The 24,848-nt window shown below is 43.9% G+C and overlaps 1 protein-coding gene across 1 annotated transcript in view; it reads left to right on the forward strand.

The window, feature by feature from the left end:
* SLC23A1 (solute carrier family 23 member 1) overlaps positions 1–24,848 on the forward strand; it is a 479,920-nt gene that overhangs the window by 358,487 nt on the left and 96,585 nt on the right. Inside the window, exons 7-10 of the mRNA XM_086931444.1 lie at positions 2,769–2,950; positions 13,472–13,592; positions 13,683–13,839; positions 19,700–19,847. Of these exons, the coding sequence (XP_086787570.1) occupies positions 2,769–2,950; positions 13,472–13,592; positions 13,683–13,839; positions 19,700–19,847 (608 nt within the window). The remainder of the gene's footprint in view (positions 1–2,768; positions 2,951–13,471; positions 13,593–13,682; positions 13,840–19,699; positions 19,848–24,848) is intronic.

A 24,848-nucleotide genomic window follows, 5' to 3' on the forward strand; every position in this document is an offset into this window, starting at 1 on the left:
GACTAATATTCATTAACTACAACCTCAAACCTCAATGCACATTCTGAAATAGTAAGTCAATTAACGTCTTTATGTCCTGGAGTAGGGAAACACAAGACAATGAAGGTGCAACTACGCATTAATGAGAACATTCATCCTGTTGATTAACGACACCATCAGATTGCTTTTAATTTACAGACCGCGGTTGAAAAAGAACTAGAAACATTTCTAAAGCATGACATCATCGAGCGTTCTACTTGTCCAACGCCATGGGTTCCACCCATAGTGGTAGTGACAAAAAAGGACAGAGGAGGTGCAGTATACATTTGTGTTGATATGCGGCAGGTCAACAAGGCAATCAAGAAAGAAAGACATCTAGCTCCACACACAAGGGACATGATTACATAGCTGATTGGCACCCAAGTCTTCTCTCATTTTGATTCGAACAAAGGATACCATCAATTCGAGCTGGAAGAGAAATGTAGGTGCATTACTACTTTTTCAACTCATGTTGGTTTGTTTAGATACAAAAGAGTCAATTTTGGTGTGTCGTCGGATCTAGAAATCTTTCAGGATGTCATTAGCCAAGTCATTTAACCTGACACACATGCTTTTAACTACAGTGATGATATACTATTGTTTGGTGCCAGATGAAAGGTTTATGACAAAGCTCTTACACATGTATACTGCTTGCTCGCTGATGCAGGTCTCAGTCTTAAATGCAGAAAAGTGTGAGTTTCACAGAACCAAACTTAAATTCTTTAGGCATGTTTTCTGTGAAGGGGGAATTACTCCAGACCCTGAAAAGGTATAAGCATTGCCATCCACTTGTTCCCTGCAAGATGTAACCATGCTGCGATCCTTCTTAGGCACGGCCAGTTATTGCTCCAGATATATTTGTGATTTTGACACAGTGATTGCCTCATTTCAAGAGTAGACAAAGAAGAATATTCCCTTCCAATGGTCCTCTGAATGTGAATGCAGTTTCAAGAATATCAAACATGTAATTACAAAATGCAACTGAAATGGCTTATTTCGATCTAAATATACATACTGAGATCATAGTAGATGCAAGCCTGGTGGGATTGGGCAGGATCCTTGCTCAACACAAAGTCTATCTCAGGCTGAACATGCCTATTCTAAGCTCCAAAAAAAAAGAGAGACTGGCTGTTGTGTGGGCGTGTGAACATTTTCATGTGTTTCTGTATGGAAAGCACTTCACCCTTGTCACTGACCACCAGGCATTGCTCACCATTTTCAGAAACCTGAAAGTCAAGATGCCACATTGATCGAGAGGTGTGTGTTGCAATTGCAAGAGTATGATTTCACTATTGTGTATAAGCTAGGGAAGGATCAAAACTCTGCAGAATATTTCTCACATGTGCTGTTACAGTGTCATAAAGCAATTTCTAAAGTGGCTAAAGAATATATAAACTTCATAATAAGGTCTATCACCCCTGCAGCTCTATCCATTGACCAGATCATTGCTCCTACCAACACAGACAGAGACATGTTCACCCTCAAGGATCTCATTACAATGCAATCATGGAGAAAACATGCTCGACCTCTCACAAATGAAGTTAAATATAAAAAATAAAAAAATGTGCTGGAAAACTTTCCATCAACCAAGACGGCATTGCACTAAGAGGTTTGAGGATTGTCATACTCGAGAGCCTGAGACAAAAAGCCATTGAACTCCCACACAAACAATATCATGGCATTGTAGCCACCAAGAGAGCCTTCAAAGAGCATGTGTGGTTTCCTCGCCTTGATAAACGTGTCAAGAGGAAACTAAAAGCATTTCACCTGTGTAACTGCTTATCTTGTGTGAGCATGTGCAGTTGGACCCTTGTAGTCCTCCACGGACTCCTTACAAAGTTTCGTAATCCTTTGGGATGTATCTGGGTGTGTTCATTAAAGTTTATGATGTAGTGCATTCAGTTAACGGTTGCATGCTGAAAAATAAAGATGTGCGCTATCGACCGCCGTGTGTGGTGTGATCATTTGCATGCTCCTGGTCTGGGGAGAATGGTACAGCCATCACAAGATTACAATACTGACATAAACAGAAGTGGCCCATCTAAAAGGAACAGATATCAGGCAAAGATGAGTTGAGAAAAGTTAGGTGGAGTGCTAGAAAGATCTGAAGCTCACTGAGGACCACAGCGCAGAGAGGATCAACTAAACCTCCACATTCGCAACTGCAGGCCATAGCCTGAATAAAGAGCCAAGCGAGAGAGATAAAGAGAGAGTTGACAAATAATTCGTTGTTCAGATGCCCATTAACCTAATGTGAGACTTTATCAAGATCGGGCCACAATTATGCCAGGTAGAGACAAATTGCTACCAAGAATGTCCACTAGGTCACAGTTGAGGCACCATTATGCCAGCATGTTTCTCGAATTTCCAGCCCCATTTCTCCCATCTGCAGCCATTCATACCAGTCAAACTGACATGCAAACACACCCATGCTCACTCTCACATATACGTACACTCCAAGAAGGTCACGAACAATAAGTTACACACACGTGGCAGGTTTGAGCATGTGCATTGCATAGTCTGGACATCAAAATGATGCTAAGTAAGGTTCAATGTTATCACCTGAAGTATAAACAGTGTGCCACAAGAGGACACATTGGAATCGTTCCTTGCCCGCTCACTCTCTCACTCTAGAGATGAATAGGCACTGTGTGAAATAAATGCTTATATTCCTTGGTGTATTTAAATACATTAACTTATGTACTTTTTAGTGTTATTTATTAGCATTGTTCTGTCCTCTTTTATCCCAGATACAAGGCGCCATCATCGTGTCCAGCATTGTGGAAGTGATCATTGGGTTTGTGGGACTTCCGGGAGCTCTGCTCAGTTACATTGGGCCTCTGACGGTCACCCCAACCATCTCCCTCATTGGACTCTCGGTCTTCCAAGCAGCGGGGGAGAGAGCTGGCTCTCACTGGGGCATTTCAATACTGTAAGTCATGGACATGTGACTTCAAACCACATTCAGATAGAATGGAAAGACTGTACTGAACCACAGAGGTCTAAACTAAATCTTTCCAAAGCTTGTTTTGAATCGGGTGGTATAAATAGAATGAGTGAAGAATCAGTAGAAGAAGTAAGGAATGCCCACTTTACCAGCTATTTGATATCTCTAGTTTATAATTAGGCGAAGAAGTTAATACAATTGCACAGGTTTATACTTTCACAACCACTAAACATTACTGATAAAAACTGACAGTAATTACTTGTAATAACTAGGGGGCATATTAGCAAGAACCTCGTTAAAATTATGTCAGTTTTAGCAGCAGGAAACTGCCGCTAAAACGGCAATAATGGTTTCGCTAATATGCGTTATAGAATTCCAATAGAAGCCCAGGTTAGATGTGCAGGACATCTAACCTGGGCTTCTATTGGAATTCTATAACGCATATTAGCAAGCCCATTATCGGCATTTTAGCGGCAGTTCCTGCCGCTAAAACGGACATAATTTTAACGAGATCCTTGCTAATATGCCCCATAGGCGTTGGCCTATGACAGGACAAGTCCAGCTTCCAGCCTCCAGCTTTTTCGTTCAGTGTACATTTTCCTTCGCTAGAACTGTCCAGTCCACCTCTCCGTATTTACTTGACACATACAACTGTCTCATTATTTGAAAGTTTTATAAACGGAATGTTGTTACTAAATGAACCAGATGCAGGGCTAGATGTTAAATCACAAAGTGGCAATAAGCCTCAGACCGTGCTGCATAGTTTGCTTTAATTCTTATAATGTGCCTCTCCCTGCCTTAAATTGTGCCTTTTTGCCATATAATTTACCTGACTATAACGGCCCTTCTAGTTGTGACAGGATGCAATCCGGCCTTCAAGAGATACTGATATCTTGGAAACCCAGTTCAATATCTGAGCTGGGAATTCTACAGAGATGATGCTGTACTGTCACTTGGTGACGTCGAACGTTGTTTATTATACTGCTTGCTCTCCTCCTTTACGCATTTGAGATACTAGGCTACTGAGATGGCCAACATATATTTTTTAAATTTCTGCCTCCTATTGTTTGCAAAACGATTTTAATACAAATATGTACTCATCTTTTAGGCATACCTCACTTTATAATATAACACTCGTCATTGCGTCTGGTTCATGCTGTGTAGTACTGCAAAATAAATAAACAAATCCTTGCCACATAACTTGGTGCTCCATTGACACATAATTCCTGTGGCCATGTTTATGGTACAGTTGTGTAAATAAATCAGTCTGATTGCACAACTGTATGCAGCCATACTGCCAAAAAGCAATGCTATAACGATATATATATAAATAACAGTGCCAGCGCCACTGAGTGAAAAGTAGTCCCAGTAAGGATGAAATACCTCTCATTAAACAGTAATAGGTCCTAATATCAAAAATGCTAACTTCAGCCATAGAGAGTACATTGGTACTGGAAGGAAGAATGCAAATCTAATGATCTTCTGGAGTTCACTGTTCCAGGTCCGATGCATGAAGCGGGGTAGGCAAAATTCAGAAATCTACTCCAAGACGTTTACTCCCAGTTTAGAGGTTTCCCATTTTTTGGGGGTTCAACAAAAGTCAGTGTCGATTGAAACACTACTGTACAAAGTTTATGGTGCAGATTTTTCACAAGGTAGAACATTTTCATGAGTAAATCATGCAAAACTGTATATATGCACAATTAACGTTCTTATTTTTTTCTTTACAACGATACTCTTTATGCTGTGGAGTAACGTCTTCTCCTGACCTTATGCCCCGTGAACTATCGTGGTCGACCTATTTCCATTAGATTTCAAAATTGAGACGTCAGACACCCTACACAATGAAGTATAAATGTGACTCTGCAAGACCAGTGATATTCATGTTTGGGTGGTTAACTCTGGGCTCAATTGATTTTAAGTACTACATCCAAAAGACCATTTAAAAAATAAAAAAAATGAATTGTTTTTTTTTTTGTTCAAAGATTTTTATTTGGAGCTGCAAAGAGATACATCAGTACAAGGATAGTCGATTTCAGTACGATTAATTACAGAGCATTGATAAAAACATCATATGAATAGGAATACAGAAATTTGGTGCCAATAAAGCAATCGAGTCCAGTAAACAATAAGTCCATTACGATACCTAAGGTTCCACATAAAAAGGCCTGTGTGCCGCTAGAGGAGAGTTGTGTCCAAGGTTACCTGGTGTCTTGTATATCTTGACCTGGAAAGAGATAGGCGCCACCACACATGAGCAGAAGCATCATAAGGTATACATTAGCGTAAACAAAACCTATAGTACATGAGGAAGATGGAGTTATCAGACTGTGGCGAAGAATGTACAAAACATAGACTGGCCATCGGACAGATTGAACCCTATGTGATGAAACGCTCTGAATGCCCAGTAGACAAGATTCAAGGAGGTTTGTGTGCGTCAAAGTGATCATCTAGTGAGGACCAGATTTTCCTTGTTGGGGGTCTCCACGGGGTGGAGGTTAAGGAGATATTGTCAGCACCTCTCAAGTAAGATACCCAGTTCAACCAGTGTGGGAAGGAGGCTTTGTTTGTGCTTTTCCAGTTATTAAGTATGATTTTAACCCCAGCCGTCAGCAGCAGGTCCAGTAGGGCTTTGTCGTCTTCATTGAGTGTGACGGCTTTGGCAAAACCTAGAACAAGCGTCGAGAATTCTCTTGGTAGTGCAATATGGAGGACTTCCTTTATAAAACCAAAGATTCTGTCCCAATACGAGGTCACACAGGGGCATTTGAAGATTAGGTGCTCCAGGTCGCCTCCCACCCCTGAACAATTCCAACACGTGTCATCGGACTTGATTTTATGTAGAAACAACCTCCTAGGTGTCCAGAAGGCCTTATGTAGAAGCCAGAACTTGGTTTGTGACAGTGTGGGGCATATTTTGTGCCGGGTGGTGGACTCCCAAGTACTGGTCCAGATTGCGTCCGAGTTAGGCGTGGAGGAGAAAGAGTCCCAGTAGCGTTGGAGAGGTGCATTTATGGAGGACGATTGTGGCCGCATTAACTTATATAATCTAGAGACTTGGTGTCCCAGTTTGTTAAGGGAGGGGATTAAGTCTAGGAGTGATGGAGTGGCAGCCTTCAGGTTAGCCTTCGTTAGAGCTACTTTAATGTGTAGGAAGTTATAGAATTCAATATTATTGAGTCGGATCTTATCCTGAATTTCTTTAAAGGTTAATGGGAGCGCGTTTTCGACGAGTTGGTGAGGAAATAAGACACCACTGTCTATCCAGGAGGGGTAGTTTAGTGGTTTCCCTTTGTATGTAATGGCGGTGTTGTGCCATAGTGACTCCCAATGCGATTGCCGGAATTGGTGCGGTAGATATTTATTGACTTTTAAAAGAGCCATTTTAGTGTTTTTGAAGATCGGGCCCGGGCCTAGGTTGTGGCGAAGTTTGACGGTGAGTAGGGCGCAGGGGTTGAGACCCTTCAGTATTGACATTTCCACAGAGAGCCACACTGGGCTATAGTCAGGCTGGGAGGATATCCAGTGCGACCCCTGTTTAGCTAAAAAGGCTATTTGGTATGTTTCAAAATCCGCCAGATTAACTCCTCCTAATGTTTTATCCAAGCAAAGCTTTTTTAAACTGATTCTTGCTTTTTTGCCCTGCCAAAGAAATGTCGAGATGTTTTTATCCAATTTAGCATGGAATTCTTTGGAGAGGACGAGTGGGAGCATCGTGGCGAGGTAGTTAACCAGGGGGGATATCATCATTTTTATGGTTTCAATACGGCCCCACCAGGTGATGAAACGTGGTGACCAACCGTCCAACAGACTTTTGATTTTGTTCAGGGTTTTGTTTTCGTTATGTTTAAGGGTACTCAATAACTCATCTGTGAACTCAATTCCCAAATATTTAATCACTCCTGTTTGCCAGAGTAGGCCGGAGTCGCCTAGCACTTCTCTCGAAGTGTGGACATTAAGAGGTTTCACTTCGGATTTATCCCTATTTAATTTGTAGCCGGAAAGGGAGGAGTATTTGTCTATCGAGGTCATTAGGGCAGCAATGGAGTTAGCAGGGTTTTCGGTCGCGATCAAGATATCGTCCGCATATGCTGCTAACTTGACTCGCGTGTCCCCAAAGCAAATACCTGCAATGTCTCCGTTATTTTTGATATCTGTAATGAGGGGTTCAAGGGCTAGGAGAAAGAGAGCTGGTGAGAGAGGGCAGCCCTGTCTGGTACCTTGGAAGAGACGGAACGAATCCGAGAGGGTGCCGTTTATAGCTATCCTGGCCGAAGGTGCAGAGTAGAGGGCCATCACCATCCTGGTAAAGGTGTCACCTAGGTTGAAAGAGTGCATACACTGGCGTAGAAAGGACCATGAGACCTTGTCAAAGGCCTTTTCCGCGTCCAAGGTTATTGCTACCATTGGCGCGGGAGAGGATTTTGCCTTTTCTAGAATATGGCATAGAAGTCTCGTATTGTCGTTGGACATCCTGTTCTTTAGGAAGCCAACCTGCGAGGGGCTAATTAATTTGTGGAGAATGGAGTTTAGTCTGGTCACTAAGATTTTAGCATAAATCTTGCAGTCCAGATTTATCAAGGATATGGGACGGTAATTTTTAGTGAGTAGTGGGTCCTTCCCCTCTTTTGGCAGTACTATAATCGTGGCCTCACTCATTGAGGGAGAAACACTGCCATTGTTTGCAGTGGAGTTAAAGAGTTTAAGGAGTGGGGGGCTAATTTGGTCTGCAAAGGCCTTATAAAAGGGTGCAGTGAAGCCGTCTGGGCCGGGGGCCTTGTTATTCTTCAGGGTGTTAATTGCTGCTTTGATTTCTGAACCAGAGATTGGGGTGTCAAGATGGGATCTGTCAGCTTCAGAAAGTTTCGGGAGGTGGAGTGAAGTAAGGTACTCAGCGCAGGCTGATTCGTCTAATAATTTATCATTTTTGTAGAGGTCTTCGTAAAAAAATTTAAAAGTATCAAGGATGTTAGACTGTTTGGTGTGTGTGACGTTGTTTGAATCTTTAATGGACGATATGGTAGTCAGTTTCTGTTTGTGTTTGAGGTAGGAGGCCAGCAGTTTCCCTGCTTTGTTGCCCTCGCACAGTTTTAGGGCCTTGAATCGATTAATCCATACCCCCGCCCGTTTGCTGGTGATGGTGTTATATTCGTATTTTTTCTTGGTCAATTTATCTAAAACTGTAGAGTCAAGCGGGTTGGATTTGTGGTGGGCTTCCAGTGTGCCAATCTGATGCTCTAGAGATTCTAGTTCTTTATTGAGCACCTTGTTTACCCTTGCCCTAATAGTGATGATGGTCCCGCGAATTGTGGCCTTCAGAGCATCCCACAGGGTGGTAGGTGCAGTGTCGGGGGTGTCATTTAAAGAAAGATATTCCTCAATGGCGTCCGATATTATTAACTTGTTCGAGGGGTCTGAAAGCGTCTCGTCATTGAAGCGCCATCTCCTCGGAGGGAGAATCGATCTGGAGCCAGCCAGTTTGGTGCGGATACATGCGTGATCAGAGACTAGTTTGGGGGCTATCTCTGTCTCCTCTATAAGGTGAGTGAAGGGGCTTGATACCAGAATGAAGTCGATTCGTGAATAGGAATTGTGTGGTGCAGAGTAAAACGTGAAGTCCCTACCGTCTGGATTTTGTAGGCGCCATGAGTCTTTCAGGTGGTATCTGTCACATAGGCGAAGGAGGGCGTCATGCGAGCGGGAGGGGTGGAAGGCACACTTGGACTGCCTTTCGAGGATTGGGTCCAGGGGGAGATTAAAGTCGCCTCCCACTATCAACAGGTCATCCGTAGGGATAGGTTCTAGTGAGCGGGAGACCGAGTCCCAGAAGTCTGGGTCATCTGTGTTTGGGCCGTAGATATTTAGTACGTGAATGGGGTCGTCCTCCCTAAGAAGATTAGTAATGGAAAGTCGGCCTTCTTCATCGTGGGAGTGTGAGACTAGAGTAAGGTTCGCTTTTTTCGCTAAGAGGGTGATAACCCCTCCTTTTTTGTGGGATGCTGGTGAAGACAGAATGTGTGACGCCCAATGGATGTTCAGGAAGCGTAGATCGTCCTCGGACAGTTTGGATTCTTGCAGTAAAATAATGTCCCCCTTGGATTTGGTAATATACTCAAGAACTTTCCTCCTCTTTACCGGATGGTTTAGGCCCTTAACATTAAGAGAGACTATTGTGAGATCATCGGCTAGTGAGTTTGTCTTAGCCATTGGGGATGAGGAACGTCGCTGAGATAGTGCGCTGTGATCTAAAGTAAGCAAAGGGCAACTCCCCAAGCTGCACAGTGTGAACAACGTGAGGGCCAATGTGTGAAGGTATAGTGGACTGCAACGAAATACAATTGACATTTGTGGCATAGGTAACCTTAAGAACAAAACAGCGTAGAACGTACAGAAAAGAATCCAAGGCTCTTTGTATTCTTTCAGCTCCATTTTCTCTCCTCCATACCCCCCTCCCCCTCTCCCAACCCCCTCCCTCTGTCCCACCCTCCCCCCTCCCCCCAAAAACGTACATCAGGAGTGCGACGGCAGACCCGTGCAAGGTAGAAATTAGGGATACATAGATGATAACTAGAAGCTTCCTAGCTTAAGATAATACAAAGTTGGTATAACTCTCGAAATATTTACTTATTTTAACTAGTACAAAACTGCCATGACGATGAACGGAGAGGTCCGTGCACTTAACCGTAAGCATAGGTGGTGAATAGGGAGCAAAGGCATTACACAAGGAGGCGAAATGGATATAACTATACCACCTATAACTAATCCGGGAAGGTGAGCAATAAAGAGCATTACAGAGCAGTAAATAATATCATTATTACATCAAAATTACATCCTTTTATCCTGGCATAGACCTATTTGCATTAATTCTGACTTAGGGCTACAGCCACTCGTACCGCAGGTAACTAACATGTAGAGAAAGTAACATAGCCTATAGGAGGAACATACAACGTGCGTAGGCAGAACATGTAAGTATAACAATGTAATGGGGCACAAGGCCTACTCACAGAACAGATGTGGATACCTGCAGCCGCTAGGTAATGACCAGCAATGGAACAATGACTCAATAGAAGAGCACTAGGTATATTATGCAGGATGGCGAACATTGTAGCGCAGGGCCACATTTATGAAAGTAGAATGCGAATGGTACGATTGAGGATAGCAAGACAATGACATTTGAGATTGAGCGTAACTGCGTGTGAGATCATGTCTTCCTCTTGTTCGAGAGGCCTAACGCCAGGTCCATTTCTTGTTCGCGACGGTCTTCCAGAAGATCAGCAAGGACTTTGGGGTCTGTGAAGTATCTCGGGTGGCCGTTGAAGACGATCCTGAATTTCGCTGGTCCAGCAAAGGAAAAAGGAATGCTTTTGGACCTTAACCGGTCTCTGAGATCCAGGAAACCTTTGCGGATTGATACCGTATCTCTAGAATAGTCTTGTGTAAAGATGATTCTATGGCCTTCCCATGTGATGGAGTGGTTTCTTCTTGCGAATTGGAGGATCATCTCTACGTGTTGAAATCTAAGCGGTTTGCAGATCATTGGTCTGGGGCCATTGGAGTTCTTGGTAGCGAAGGTGGGGATCCTGTGTGCCCTATCCAATTCAAGGCCGTGTGGGAAGACCAGTTTGGTTATCATGGGAATCCATGATTCGAGGAATGCCACGCAGGAATCCGCATCTTTTTCGGAATTCTCTGGAACACCAAAGATCTTGATGTTACCTCTTCTGTTCCTGTCTTCCAACCCCGCATTGTGGAGTTTCAACTCTTCCGTGGACTTTTCTAAGCATTTGATTTTGGAGTTTGATTGTTTCGATATGTCCTCCACGTCGCTTATTCGTTGTTCAGCTGCGCCCGGGCCATTATTAATTACATTTATATCAGCTCTGATCGCAGTGAGTTCAAGTTGCATCGAGTCGGTATTGGTTTTGGTGGATTTAGAAAGCTCATGTAGATCCGCGAGCTTCCTAAGAATCATTTCCATATTGGCTGCCATATCGGCCTTACTTTTGATGGGTGAGTCCAAGAGAGAGTCTGGTTTCACCTTTTTAGAAGTATTCCTGCCCTCTATATTCGCCATTGCTGCCTGGTAAATGTTCGTGGTCGATGTGTGCCTCTTGATCCTAACCGCTGTAGGGGGGGCACGCTGGCTGATGAGGCTGGGCACCTTTGTGAAAGGAGACGGCAGTGGAACCACTAATACTTCTGAAACATGCTTGCGTTTGCTGGGAACCAGTCAGGCGATAGGTGCTGTAAGAAGACACAGCTGGCTGTTGAGACTGGGTGCCCACGCGAAAAGGAAGATGACTGCAGGATTACTTGATCCCCTGTGGGCCTCTTGATGGACAGGTCCAGGCACCAATGGTTGTATGACCCTGTTTACTGGTGTACGGAAAAGCAGGAAGAGCAGGGCGCAGAAGCCGAACAGTACATACTAGATGAGGTATGCTGTTCCTGTAACTCATGGGTATGCATCCCTGTGGTAATGAGGCAACCCTGTGGCTGTGAGGCCGGATATTGATTCCCACAAGGGCTTAATCGTGTAGGCACAGACACAGGCAATCATAGGTAAGTGTGGCAAGGCAGGTAGGGCTTCACATGACAGAAGTTTATGACTCTGTCTGGCAGAGGATGGCGGTGGATGGGATTGTGAGAGTCCCAGAAGCTCACCGTGAGTCAGTGTGTGTACTCCTCGTGGGGATCGCTGTCGGCGCCGCCGCCATTTTAGAGTCAGGCGCGTGGAGCTGGGTGAAACATTTGCAGCCGGTCACTCACCTCCTTCTGAAGACATTTAACCACTGGCTGAAGTTTATCCAGGGGCTGAGTGACCTGTAACGCCGGCGGTGGGTCGTAGAAGCCAGTGATAGCACCTCCGGATCACTCGAGGGTCAGGCGCTGCAGTTGTGACAGGGCGCCGCCATTTTGGGCAGAGCCCGGGCGAGGGTCGCGTGGCCGTCCAAAGGCCAGCAAAGTCCCTTAAAAGTGTTCACAGCCCGATTTCAGGGCATCGGAGTGTGCAGCGAGGGTCCGGATTCAGAAGCCTTGGGTCTGGGCTGAATCGCGCCGCTGGAAGCAGTGGTAGCACCGAGGTCGCTCTCATTCTCCGCGGAGCACTCGGTTCAGGCGGCCATTCCTCCTGCCGTCCAAGCAACGCCCCCAAAATGAATTATGTTTTTGTCCTCTCGAATGTGTTTTTAAGAAAAGCAATGTTGATGATATGTGCATTTTTTATTAAAAACAAATAGGCCACGCTCACAGAGAGTTTGTTGTGCCTTACTGCTGGCTTACTCCTGAATTCTAAGAGTTCTCTAACAGTACTCCTGGCTTACTTTTGAATTTCATGACTAAGCCAAGAGTACTACAAAAGTACACCAACACTACTCATACACCAATCATTGTGAATCGGGCCCTACTTGTTTTGCCTGGAAGTGGGTCCGCAATAAAACAAAAAATAATGGGTTCAATTAAGAAAGGCATTTATGAGTATGTGATGTAGAACTACTGAGTATTACTTCACTAACTCATGAAAGCGTTTACATTCTCATAAAGCCTTTGTGAATTGGCCCCATAATCTTTAAATTACAACTAAATTAATCTTTCAGTGGCTTCATGTTTGAATGCTCGCTCTTTTGCTACACAGGAAAACCATATTTCACACTCTTCTATATTTCAGACTATTGGGCAATTCACAAAAGCATTAAAGACTACATAAAGTACTATTATAGAAGGACTACTTCCCCCCGCATATGTTGCAGACAAGCTCTCGTTCTTGGCACACCCGCAGCCAGGACACCAGCAGACTGCAGACTTAAAAGTGTAAACAAATTACTCTTTGACTTTATGCTTGTCTTTGACCCCATGCAGTGCAATGTTTGGTCTTGGTTCATGCTATAAAAATACCATATACATACATACTTATAAGTGCCTTTGTGAATTAGCCCCTATATTGTTAAATAATAAATAGCTTATATTAATTTCACAGTGGCTACCAAATGGTCCTTTACTTTTCAGGTTAAATATGCTTCAATATACTTCAAACATTATTTGAAGAGTGGTGAGATTTGTTTAGGATGACAAGGGAGAACATCTTCTTGCTTAATTTAGGATTCAAATTTGTGATCTCAACAACCACACAAAACACACACCCATTTACAGCTTCCAGTCAGATGGAAATTAACTGACCTACCTAGAATTTATTTTCCCCACACCTAAAAACTATCATTCAGTTGAATGAAATTCTGTATAATGAGTTGTCCTGGATGAGAGGTAGTTTGTTTCTGCCCTCAGAAAAGGGTTCAAAGTTTGATCCCCTGAACTTTTAAAGTATTTTAGAAATGTGCTCTCTGATCTTGGACGACTAGTTTTTATACTACAGATGCTCTGCATAACATCCAGGCAAAATTCTTTGGTTATTAAAAAATTGAATATGTATGAACAAAAGGAATGCTTGAAATTGGAGATCATTTGAACTATTTTCATAAAAATGCCTAACAAATCTTTTGTGTGTTTTAGGTCTTTAGTTTTGATCATTCTCTTCGCCCAGTACTTACGAAACGTGACCATAATCCTACCTGGCTATAAATGCGGCACTGGATTCAAACTCTTTAGAGTACAGATTTTCAAAATGTTTCCGGTAAATAATTTCACTCACCACTCTATATTTTTTGTCATTGTTTAATACTGTTGGGTGCTATGTAACGAATGGCTCCCTTATTATTAACAGATCATAATGGCCATCATGGTGGTCTGGCTCCTTTGCTACATTTTGACACTTACTAATGTATTTCCGACTGATCCCAATGCTTCTGGGTATAAGGCAAGAACAGATGCACGTGGAGAAATAATGTCAAGCGCACCATGGTTTCGCTTTCCGTATCCCTGTAAGTACATTTGATGTTGATATAATGCTTTCACGCACCATGTGATTGACCTCCTACAGTGATATACCACACCCCACATATTTTAGAACTCTACATATACTTTACATGCTACATCTAATTTAAATTTGTAAGATGCCTGATGCTGATCCGCATCTATCTCCGTACGTGACCCTGGTTGAGCATGCCCACCTGAAGCCTATCTTCTCCAAGGCTTTCCCAACTGGTTTCAATTCACACTTAGGGGAAATCTAAGAATTTTCTGAAGCTGAATCCATCCAAGATTGGCCTCTTGATGGTGCCAGCTGGCTCTGCAACTTCTGATTCACTGCTTGGGTCTCCTGTTAAGGGCCCTTGCCCTCCTCTTTGTACTAATAATAATTTAGGTATCTACCTTAATGCCAGTCTTACATTTCGTCCTCATGTAACAAAGATTTCAAGTATTTGAGTATTTGTTTTTCTCATCTCAAAAGATTTGTGAACATTCTTTCATTCCTGGACAGCAGTCAACACATAGCGGTCATTAATGCCTTCATTCGGTCCCGTTGTGATGTTGTGAACGCTTGACTGCTGTTAGACCCCCAAATATCATTGACGCCGCTTCAACTGGTTCAAAATGTGGCTGCTATTTTGATATGGAAAGTACCTAAATACACAAATGTGTCGTTTTTTAAAAGCAAAGGGTACTATTCACTAAGCTGTTTTTCAAACAAATTCTGCCTCCGTGACCACCAAATCTGACTGTCATAAGTCCTCCTGTAGTGTGAGATCTAACTACCTATTCCTATTAATTTTGAGGGTCCATAGAACCAGAACTGGCACATTTTGTGACCAAGCTTTCTTGGTGGCATTTTGGGTGGTTTGTGAAAGAATCTGGAATACATTACCTCTATCAATTCGTTGCATCTCCTATACAGTACCAGGCACCAGAAAACCTTTCTGTTCCCCAATTAACTTGGTATCAGTCTAGGCAAGGTTCAGGTTATCCATGCTACAAGAAACGTGTGTACATGTGTGTTCCTTACAAAATCTTGGCAAAACAGTGTTTTAAAGATGTGACAGTCATTTCTCCACCTAGGGGCAGAGCAGAGCGGAACCCATCCCAAATAATTGACTGCCCTGTTCTATTTCTACTTTCGTTTCTCTCCTGAGGGCTATGAGGCAGCTGGAAATTGGCACATTCTACTTAAGAAAACTTAGAAATAGACAAAAACTTTTTGGGGTACGAAATAAAAACAGTTGTTTTTTATAGCACACCCAATTGGGGCATGTGCATAATTTACTATTGAAATTCAGAGACATTTACATCTGATTTATGCGTAAGTAACGCATACCGTAGTTTTTATTTGCAATGGCAAGATAATCTCAAAATAGCAATTTAATTCTGTCTGCCTATCCCTGGATGTGCTTCATCTATGCACTGAAGTACCATATGTGTTTAAGGTTTGGCAAAATGACACATTCCCAAAATATTTTCTATTCATATATCTATCCCACAAAATATATTACATGCCCACGCATGTCGCCACTTCCTACACTGCTGATGCAAAACCTCTGCTGAGTGGTGTACTATCTGAACCAAACATGTCTGCTTCAGTTTCGTTAGGTCTTGGATAACTGTTGTAAAGGCACCTATGATTTATTTTGATCTTTTTTAAAATGGTATCTAGCTGGGCGTCTCACTGACATGAGATCAAATATTTGTGAATCATGTTTTAAACTGTATTTCTTGATTTATGCAACATACATATATGCATTCAGGAATCATCCTTGACGTTATTCCCAAAGGCATTTACAAACGTGATCTTGTACATAAAGCGGTAAATTGTAATATTAACAGAAGTTGTCCAAGTGTTGAATAGCACTGTCCTCACAACTTTAAGACTTCCAAGGAGGCTGCAGGAGGGCATTTGGTCACCCTTCAGAGAGTCACCAACTGTCTTGATTACAAAGGGGCAACAGCCACGCCTCAGCCTCTCCCCACCACATCTCCCCACAGGCAGACTCAGACATAAGGTCCTCTCGCCCAAGTTCAGCTGTGTTCCATTTCTTGTTCACTATGTCCCTGCCACTACCTGTGGACAGTTTCCCATACAATGTGACACGCACAACCAGTGCTTAGATACAAGGGAGTCAAGAAGAGGTCTCCATCCTCTCACAAATGACAGCAGATTCTGTCTCTCCGTTTCTGATTGTTTGTTCGAAATTCAGAGGTGCTTTAATTTCTAAGTAGCAGTAGAAACCACAGATGATATTATATTATTTTCACTGGTGTCGTGGAAGGCTCCCAGCCTCTACCCTTCCCAAGTTTTCCTAAGTTATGATATAAACAATATCAAGATCCACGATTCTAGGGGCTTTCTGAGGCGGCAAAAAGCCTCACAGATGGAGCCCTCTGTCCCACTCACAAGTGAGTCTATTTAGACAGGATACTGACCCTGCCATGTGGGCGGGTGTGCACTTGGTGGTGGCAGCTCGCCCTCCACGGACACAGGCATGGGGAGTGGGGCAGGCCCATGCCCACTGGGAGGCTGTGACAGTGCCCCCCCCCCCCTGTCGTTTCAGCACTCAGGGTTCTGGGATGGGGTCTCAGCTCAGCCCTCTCCATTATGAATATGCCCTAAGGATGGAGTCCCCGGGTCCGAAGGGGAGTCGGGGGGGGGGGGGGCACGCATGCAAATTAGATAAACCCTGCGCTGACCACCAGGCCCTGGTCCCCTCCATTGTTAGATTATGAAACATCAGCAGAGCCCTGTGTGCTTCTTTGCTGAAAAGGTCACAGACAGCCACATTTTTAAATGACATAACTTGGACCACTTTTGACGATCTTAGGCTCATATTACTCTTGATGGTGAGCTCTAGGCACAAGTGGCAATTGCAGCAGACCTCTAAAGTGGTGCAGTCCTCAGGGAGCTGGTTCTACTGGCACTAGAGTTCCTCCTGGTCTTGATTGCTGGGCGCAGAAATCCTGGGATTTCCCTCAACTGGTCATCTGGGGGTGTAAAGCAACCAGCCTCACTGGCCCCTGGGAAGTCCAACTGGTCCTGGCGTCAACTGGGCAGAGCCCTTAGTCATTTGTAGGGATCAGAGGGTACTTCCTTCCTGTTGTCCATCTCAGTCCAGCGTTCCAGCAGCGAAGCACAGATAAATCACCAGGCAAGAGAGAGTCTCCTCCTTGTGCAAGAAATTTTAGAGGTAGGTTCCCAAAGTCAGGCCCCCCATTCCAATCCAATGGTGCCATGTCACCTCTCCACCTCTGTCCCAACCCTCCAGCACAGCATACTGTGACAGTTCAAGATGGCATAATCCAGGAGTCACTATTCACATCTCCTCTGGGGCCTCAGCTCCACCCTGACATTACTGCCTGTGCCTTTTTCACTAGACTTTCAAAGGAGAGTCCCCTCCTGTATTGGATCCAGAGGTCTGGTCACCCTTCTTTGTTCAGTGGGCTTGGGCAGGCCCCTCCCTGGTCCAGTGTGACAACTGATTGATTGATGCAGATCATTCTGCCCCACCCCTTTCCTCTTCGGAAACCGTGTGAAGCACTGCTAATTGATCCCTGTGTGTTGTGTGGGTAGGGCTTTGTTCCTGCTGCTGGAGAGAAATGGAATTAACCCAGCACAGCAGGATGACAAAAGGCCTGGGCTCTGATCATGAGCGGAGCCAGAGAAATATGACGATTCTGGTTGACCAATAAATCGTACAGATATATTTGTGGAACTTGTAGAATTTATTTTCCTGCACAGGTTACATCCCAATTTGATATGTCACTGGTCTCTGTAGGCTAAAGTGAGGCAAAACTGCACTCTAAGGCTGTACTCTCCCCAAGTGGGTAATAAAGTGTCACTACAGACAAAACAGTAAATTACACTGACTTTCCCCATTAGTGTATACTAACATTATAAGAATGACCCCAGGTCAATATCTACTCCTGCAGATTCCCAACTGCGCTAGGCTGTGTGCTGTTACCGGGCTGTACACAACAGTAGTCTTCCACGCACAGAGCACACACAAGTGCACACGCATATATACACGTCTTCAAGTGTACCAGCCAAGTGGCCCTTACCCTTGCTGCTTTGCAGTGACCTTATCTTAAAAGGCTGACACTGGTGGTAAACACATGCAGTCTATTTGACATGTAATTACCGTGGGTGAGACACATGTATTGAGACTCACCCACAATAAAAAGTCCAAAAGCTGGTGATCCTAAAAGCAAAAATTCTGGGTGTGATGAATAGGCAGAACCAAATTGCGGCAAATGCCCTCTCAGATAAAATGTCCTTGGCGTTATCAACAAAAGCAAACCATTAGAATAATCTTCAGACCTGGCACCTCCAAAAATGTTCAACAATATCGTTTGGAGAGGTAGCTAGAAAATTAAGCAACGTAAACAGTTTCCTGGAACTAGGTTCATTCAAAATAAGCTGTAAACCTCCTGCATTATACCACTCCTCAAAAAGAAAAACCTCAATCCATAAGATTTAGCAAACAACAGACTAATATCAAATGGCCCATTCCCAGGAAAAATTATTAAAAGACCAGTGTGAAAAAACAAGACTTCATTTTAGATCAACAATCCAGCATCAGACCAGGCAGAGGCATAGTCAGCCGTCATATCCATTTGAAAGGACCTAAACCTCGCAGAGGGCAAGAACAAAGTTGTAGCCCTATCGTTTTTGAAATATCAGCTGCATTTGACTCTCTCCACCCCTACACACTACTTACTATAGACTTTGCCATCTCAGAATATGTGAAAATGCTCTAAAGTGGATTAATTTATACCTTTGAACCAGACAGATCATAGAATAATTACGTAAATATCCCTTGAGCAGGCCACCCACACAGCTAGTCATTTCTTCTGTTGAAGAATGTTTTGTCTTCTCTGGATCCTTGCCCCTATAGAATTATACATAATCCAAGCCCTGGTCCAATCCCATCTTGACTATGGGAATGTCTGTTAACTTGTGTGGCTCTACAAAAGTTTGAGATACCTACAAAGACTACAAGCCACTGCTGCTCACCTTATTGTCAACACCCTAGGATGTCAGCATATCATACCGGTACTAAGTAGCCTTCACTAGCTGTAGGTGGAGCAGTGCATACAGTTCCTGTCTTGATCATTATGCACCGCATTATACAAACAACCCACTGCAGTTCTGGAAAAATAAGTTGTGCCTCTACCGCAGCTAAGATCTAGAGGCCAATTTCTAATGACTAATTGGAGAAAAAATAAAGTTTTCACATACCTGGCTGCCAAACTCTGGCATAATCTGTGTTTTTGAAAACGTTCATCGTTATGGCCAAATGGTCTTACTTTTTATCTGCTTTGCTATTTTACCAGTGTCTTGAAGCTTTGGTGTAAGAGCCATCTATAAATAAATTATGCAATACACAGAAAACGCGCTTCAGTTGTTATCACGCACATAATGGAAACACTTCCATATAGGCTCAAAAACAAAGACAACACCATTCCAACTACACAGCACCCGGGTAGGCAAACACTTCAGAGTCCTACATAGGGGTAGTACGCGCTGTATAAATGTTGCAGTACAATGCAATAAAATACAGTACAATCAGTGTTAATGTATCATCAATATATTGAGTGACCTAAAGTTTCATAAACAGGTAGGTACTTGTGACATAATATATAAAACTTCAAGAAATATGTGGAATATTGCAGCAGTAAATTAATACTGATTGCTTCCGGTGTCTCCGGATTAGAGGTTGGTTGTAATCTAAAATTTAGCAAAGTTAAGGTGTGTAGCTCTGACTGCTGATAAAGACGCGCTGAAAAGTTGTCAGTATCAGTGTAAATGTTCTATTTCCATTCTAGCTTTAAACTTTCCTTTTCATGTTTTTGCAGGCCAGTGGGGATTGCCTGTAGTGACAATTGCTGGAGTTTTGGGTATGTTCAGTGCTACCTTGGCTGGCATTGTTGAGTCAATAGGGGATTATTATGCCTGTGCTCGATTAGCTGGAGCCCCACCTCCTCCTGTGCATGCAATCAACAGGTAAAATACGTTATTTTAATATCATCAATTGCTGTTCTCTTTTCAGAGTTCCTCTGCCCTACCTCTCCCATCAATGTCTCCATTGGGGTAGAATGGTTGTGATGCTGAGTAGCCATTATTGAATGCATTTGGTTTCCTACTGGCACAATAACGGTTTTTATGCTGCAGCCATGATATGTTAAATGGGGGGTGGGGGAGAAAATTAAGGCATCGGAAATGAACTTGAACTCTATGCCTAATTCATTGTCTTGTGTGACCATCACAGAGTCAAAGGGCCTGATTTACAAATTGGTAGACACGTTTACTCCATCACAAATGTGATAAACATCCCATCCCCCTAATTTCATTATTGCATAATATCCTAATTTCATTATTGCATAATATCCGATATTGTAATATGGCGAAAGGCATATTCGTCATGGTTGTAAAAGAGTAACCCATTCCGCTAAACTCTAAATCAGGTAGCTGCGGCCTGTCCTTAAGGGCGGAGGGACCACGCCCCGCTTCCTTTTGACATAATGAGTGTCTGTCAGGCTGAGCAAAGGTCAGCCGACAGACACTTTGTTTTCAGGTCAGGCAGCCAGGTGCTAGGTATGTGCTTCATGTACAGGCTCCTGGCAGCCTGAGCTGAACTTTGATGGGACAGCTCCTGTGGGCTTGACCTCTTCAGCCCGGCAAAGGTCCTCGAGGCCCTCCCCCTCATAATGAGGGAGAGCATTAGTGATAGCCTCATATCTGGATGCTTCAGTTTTAAACCCTGAAGTACCCTGGGCCAAGTCTCTATCACTGACACCTGGTCACAGGGTGGATGGGGTCTGCAGTCTCTCTGATCCCCCTCCTACTCTGTGACAAGGTAGGGACTACTGCCTCCCCTCATTGGCTGGCCTAAGGCTAGACAATGAGGGGAAGCTGCAGTCCCAACCCCCCTGGCACCTCAAAAGCTTCTCTCCCCTAAAGCTGCAGCAGGTAAGTGTTGTTTTTTATTGGCTGTTTGGTGCGTGCATGTATGTATGAATATATGTGTATTTGTGAATAAGTGTTGTTCTTGGGAGTGGGTGCACGTTTCTGCATGTGAATGCATGGGTGTAAAGTGAGTGTGCGTGTGTGTGTTTGTGCGTCCCTCGCACCCCTCTCAGTTGTACTTACCTGCTGCCACTGAAATAAGGCCCAATAATGCCATTATAATATTTTAAAAAAGTTATAGTAAACAATTATATCAAAATTATCTAGGCCAGGGGTTTTTAACCTTTTGACTTTTATGGATCCCTACTCATTCATTACTGGAATCTAGGGACCCCCACTGAGTCGTTATTGGAATCCAGGGACCCTCACTGTGTCATCATTGAATGATGGGTGAAGAACCGGGTTTTAAAACCCAGCAGCGCCAGGGAAAACGCTCGAAGTCTTCGGATTCCCCTGCCTCTGCAAACAGAGACACAGGACACTTCTCGATGACGTCAAAGACCAAAGTTTATTGGTTGCAACCAGGAACAGAGGTCTACGAAGCACAACACGGGTGGTTCACTAGAGACTGCACAATTTCAATGAGCAGAGCATGGTCTTTTATGACAAAAATCACATTCCAAAGTAGCATCGATTACATACAAACCAACCAATGACAGTGTGACATTTCAAAAGTAGCGCATGACGACAATCCCATTTTCCGTTGTCCAGCCCACCAGAAATGACCAAGCAAATTCCAACTTTCCTGTTCGATCAGGCCGGACAAACCCATCATAAAACCTCAACCCAAATCAGTGATTATGTTGTAAAGGAAGGAGCAGAAACAGATGAGAAGTAAGATAGAAAGGTGGGTGCAGTGTACTATAAAGTTCGGCAATGTCATGCTCTTTGATCTTTATCTGACCAGCTGCTTAACAAGGAACTGGCTCAGCGAAGTCAGCCTCGGGCAAAGGAGTCAGCTCGGCCAGGTCATTCAGAAGTCAGCTAAGGTGTACGTGTCCCAAGGACTCGCTCGGCCGTAGTCATCGGCCTATATGCGGGCAACCACAGAAAATGGCTGCCGTACACAAAATGGAACCCGAGGGTTCAAACAAAATCCCTGATTACGTAGTGTTCTCATTGATCGATTAAGACGAAAACACTCGCACACACCACACTCGTGATTTGCGGTCCGCTGACATCAACATCGTCTATTTCCGACGACCTTCATTGAACGGGTTCGGAACCACCGAACCACAGACCCTCAAACTATAGAACCACAGACCGTCCTTTTGCCCTTACATAGGCAACAAACCTAAATCCATGTCAATCTGAATCTAGGTCTATACTCATCAGATCATCGATATGTTGCTGTAGCATCATCCTAGTACTTAGTACCTCTCTCTGGACAGGTCTCCTTGCACACGAAGTAGCACAGATGCCACAAATAGCGAGGGCACACTGTACGCAGAGACAGAACAGGAAAAGGATAGCTAAGACCATCCCAATGACCATCAGAATCTTCCATCCCCAAGTGGATATCAGTCCCCAAAACCATCCCATCAACGACCAATCTCCTTTATCTATATGTACAGAATCGGAGATCTTATGTAGTCTGGAAATGGCCTGAAAGACTGACGGAGCGTTGTCTGGAATGAAAACGCAGCAGCTCGATTGAATCAGTTTACATACTCACCCTCGGTCTGCAAGTATGACATCAAGAGCAACTCTATTCTGAAGTGTCATAAGTCGATCCGACTGAAGCTCAGCAGTCAAGTTACTAAGGGCACCGGCAGTTTCGGCTATGGTGGACTCAACCACTCTCGTCAACTGGCGAATGTTCCTGCTGTTAGCCATCGGTCCCCAGAACGGCAGAAAACCTGTAAAGAAATCTCCCAACTCTTGCCCTGCGGTATCTTCCTGACTGAAGACACCTCTAGCAACTCTCGTCTTATGGTAATCTGCCGCAGCTGTAAAAGTGGGTGGCAACAGGAAAGAAACAAAACATGTGCCCGAAAAGTCAGGGGGCAACCATGTATACGCTTTGTCGTAGCAAACAAAATAAGTACCCTTAGCTGCTAGAAACGCTGGGGAAGTCTGAGACGTAAATACATAAGTCTCAGTGCAGACACTCTTCCCTAACTGAGCTTTCGGATTCTTGCCATTACCTTGCAGACAATAGCGACCCTGATGGGGCACTATCCAAATCGGTGGAGAACTTTTCGCTCGCTGGTTAACACTCAGACTAACTCCATATCCAGTAACATCCCAAATGCTATATGGTTGTTTCTCATCTTTCGGAATAGTCTCAACTGCATTAGTCCCTTTAACCATGTTGACTATGCCTCTAGCTAAAGCACTATTCTTCGGATTATCTTTCGGTGAACGTAGGGGATAGACACTATGGGCATAGATGAGCATCGTTCTATATGCCCAAATAGAACCATTAAGGCTGAAGGGCAAAACCAAGTACGGAATACCTTTACCGGTTGTATGGGGCATTAGGCCACAGATCCAACAATGTGTCGTGTTCATAACTAACTGGTGTTGGTGCAAAAGTTGAATAAAGGAATTATTGGCAAATTCCAATCTTCTAACTACTTCATGTTCGGGCAGAGGGTGAAAAGAATGAGAAGAAATAGTAGGAGGAGGTGTAGGTTGCACAGTGGGAATAAACGTCACTTTAAAAGAGAATATCACATAACCAATTATAAATATCATTAAACTCAGTATCATAAATAAGCACAGTATTAAAAATCTTTTCTGAGTCATTAGTTTGTATATCTTGCTCTTAAATCTTATTGTCTCAACAGGTCTCTCCATCTCGAAAAACTCCATCCTCACTAAATATGCTGCTCGCGGTGGTAGGGTGTTCTATGCTAAGGAATGCCTCTGTCAGCCCACGGCAACTCCCTTAGGCCAACCAGAACCGTCAACCTATTGTCTCAGGCTTGCACTCCAAAGACTTGTCGACCGCGACCCTACAGCTGAACCCGGATGGTTGTTCGAAAAACAAAAATGAGTAGTTCCTCAGAAGAGAGTCAACCTGCAAACAGAAAAATCATAAAAACGTCATTTATTTTTAATTGTCCATGACTCTCGATCGCAAATTATAACGGTCTTTTCCAGGCAATGTCTGTTCTCTAAACAGGAGTTCAGGCTCGGTAGTGTTCAATCGATTCAAAGGAGGCACAGCTTCTTGCAGAAGATCGTCACTTTCTTTCTCAGTGTTCGTTCCAATCAAACGGGCATCGCTAAATGACAAAAAAGTGGCACCGTTTCAGTCTCAGAGTCTGGAAGTCCCTTCTGGAACCACCGGTCGTACGGTAAGGGCAACGGAGCCCGTTTGCAGTGTACGTCGTGGATCCAGTTTTTCTTGCCTTGCACTCGAACTGCAGAACGTGTAGATAGTAAAACCAGGTATGGTCCTGTCCAGCGGGGCTGCTCGTTCTTGCTCCGCTGAAAATTCTTCACGAATTTCCAGGCACCGGGTTCAATGGCGTGACCTGGATCTTCAGAAGCCTGTGGTAGACTATCATGTACCTGTTGGTGTAAGACACGCAATTTAGCCGTCAGTTCGTACAAGTAATCAAGTAACACAGGGTGTTCAAGCTCACTAAACTTTGTCGGTCTTGGCACGCCCCAAATATTCGCCGGGCGGCCAAACACGACCTCATACGGACTCAAACCCATTCGCGAATGCACAGTCATTCTCGTGGACAGAAGGGCTAAGGGCAAAGCATCTGGCCATTGCAAACCAGAGCTCGCTTGAATTGTGGCCAATTTTAATTTCAAAGTGCCATTATAGGCTCGACTAAACCAGCTTGTTGGGGGTGATTTGCAGCGGGGAACTTCTGCCTTATTCCTAATCCCTCACATACTCTCTTCATCACTTGACCCACAAATTCACTCCCATTGTCACTCCAGACCATTCTCGGCAAACCAAACCTAGGGAAAAATTCTTTGATTAGGGCTTTCGCTGTGGACAAGGCAGTATTGTCCTTCAAAGGGTAAGCTTCCAACCATCTAGAAAAAGAGCAAACAACCACCAACACATAT

Source organism: Lissotriton vulgaris, chromosome 7 (assembly GCF_964263255.1).
Source record: "Lissotriton vulgaris chromosome 7, aLisVul1.2, whole genome shotgun sequence".
NCBI lineage: Eukaryota > Metazoa > Chordata > Amphibia > Caudata > Salamandridae > Lissotriton > Lissotriton vulgaris.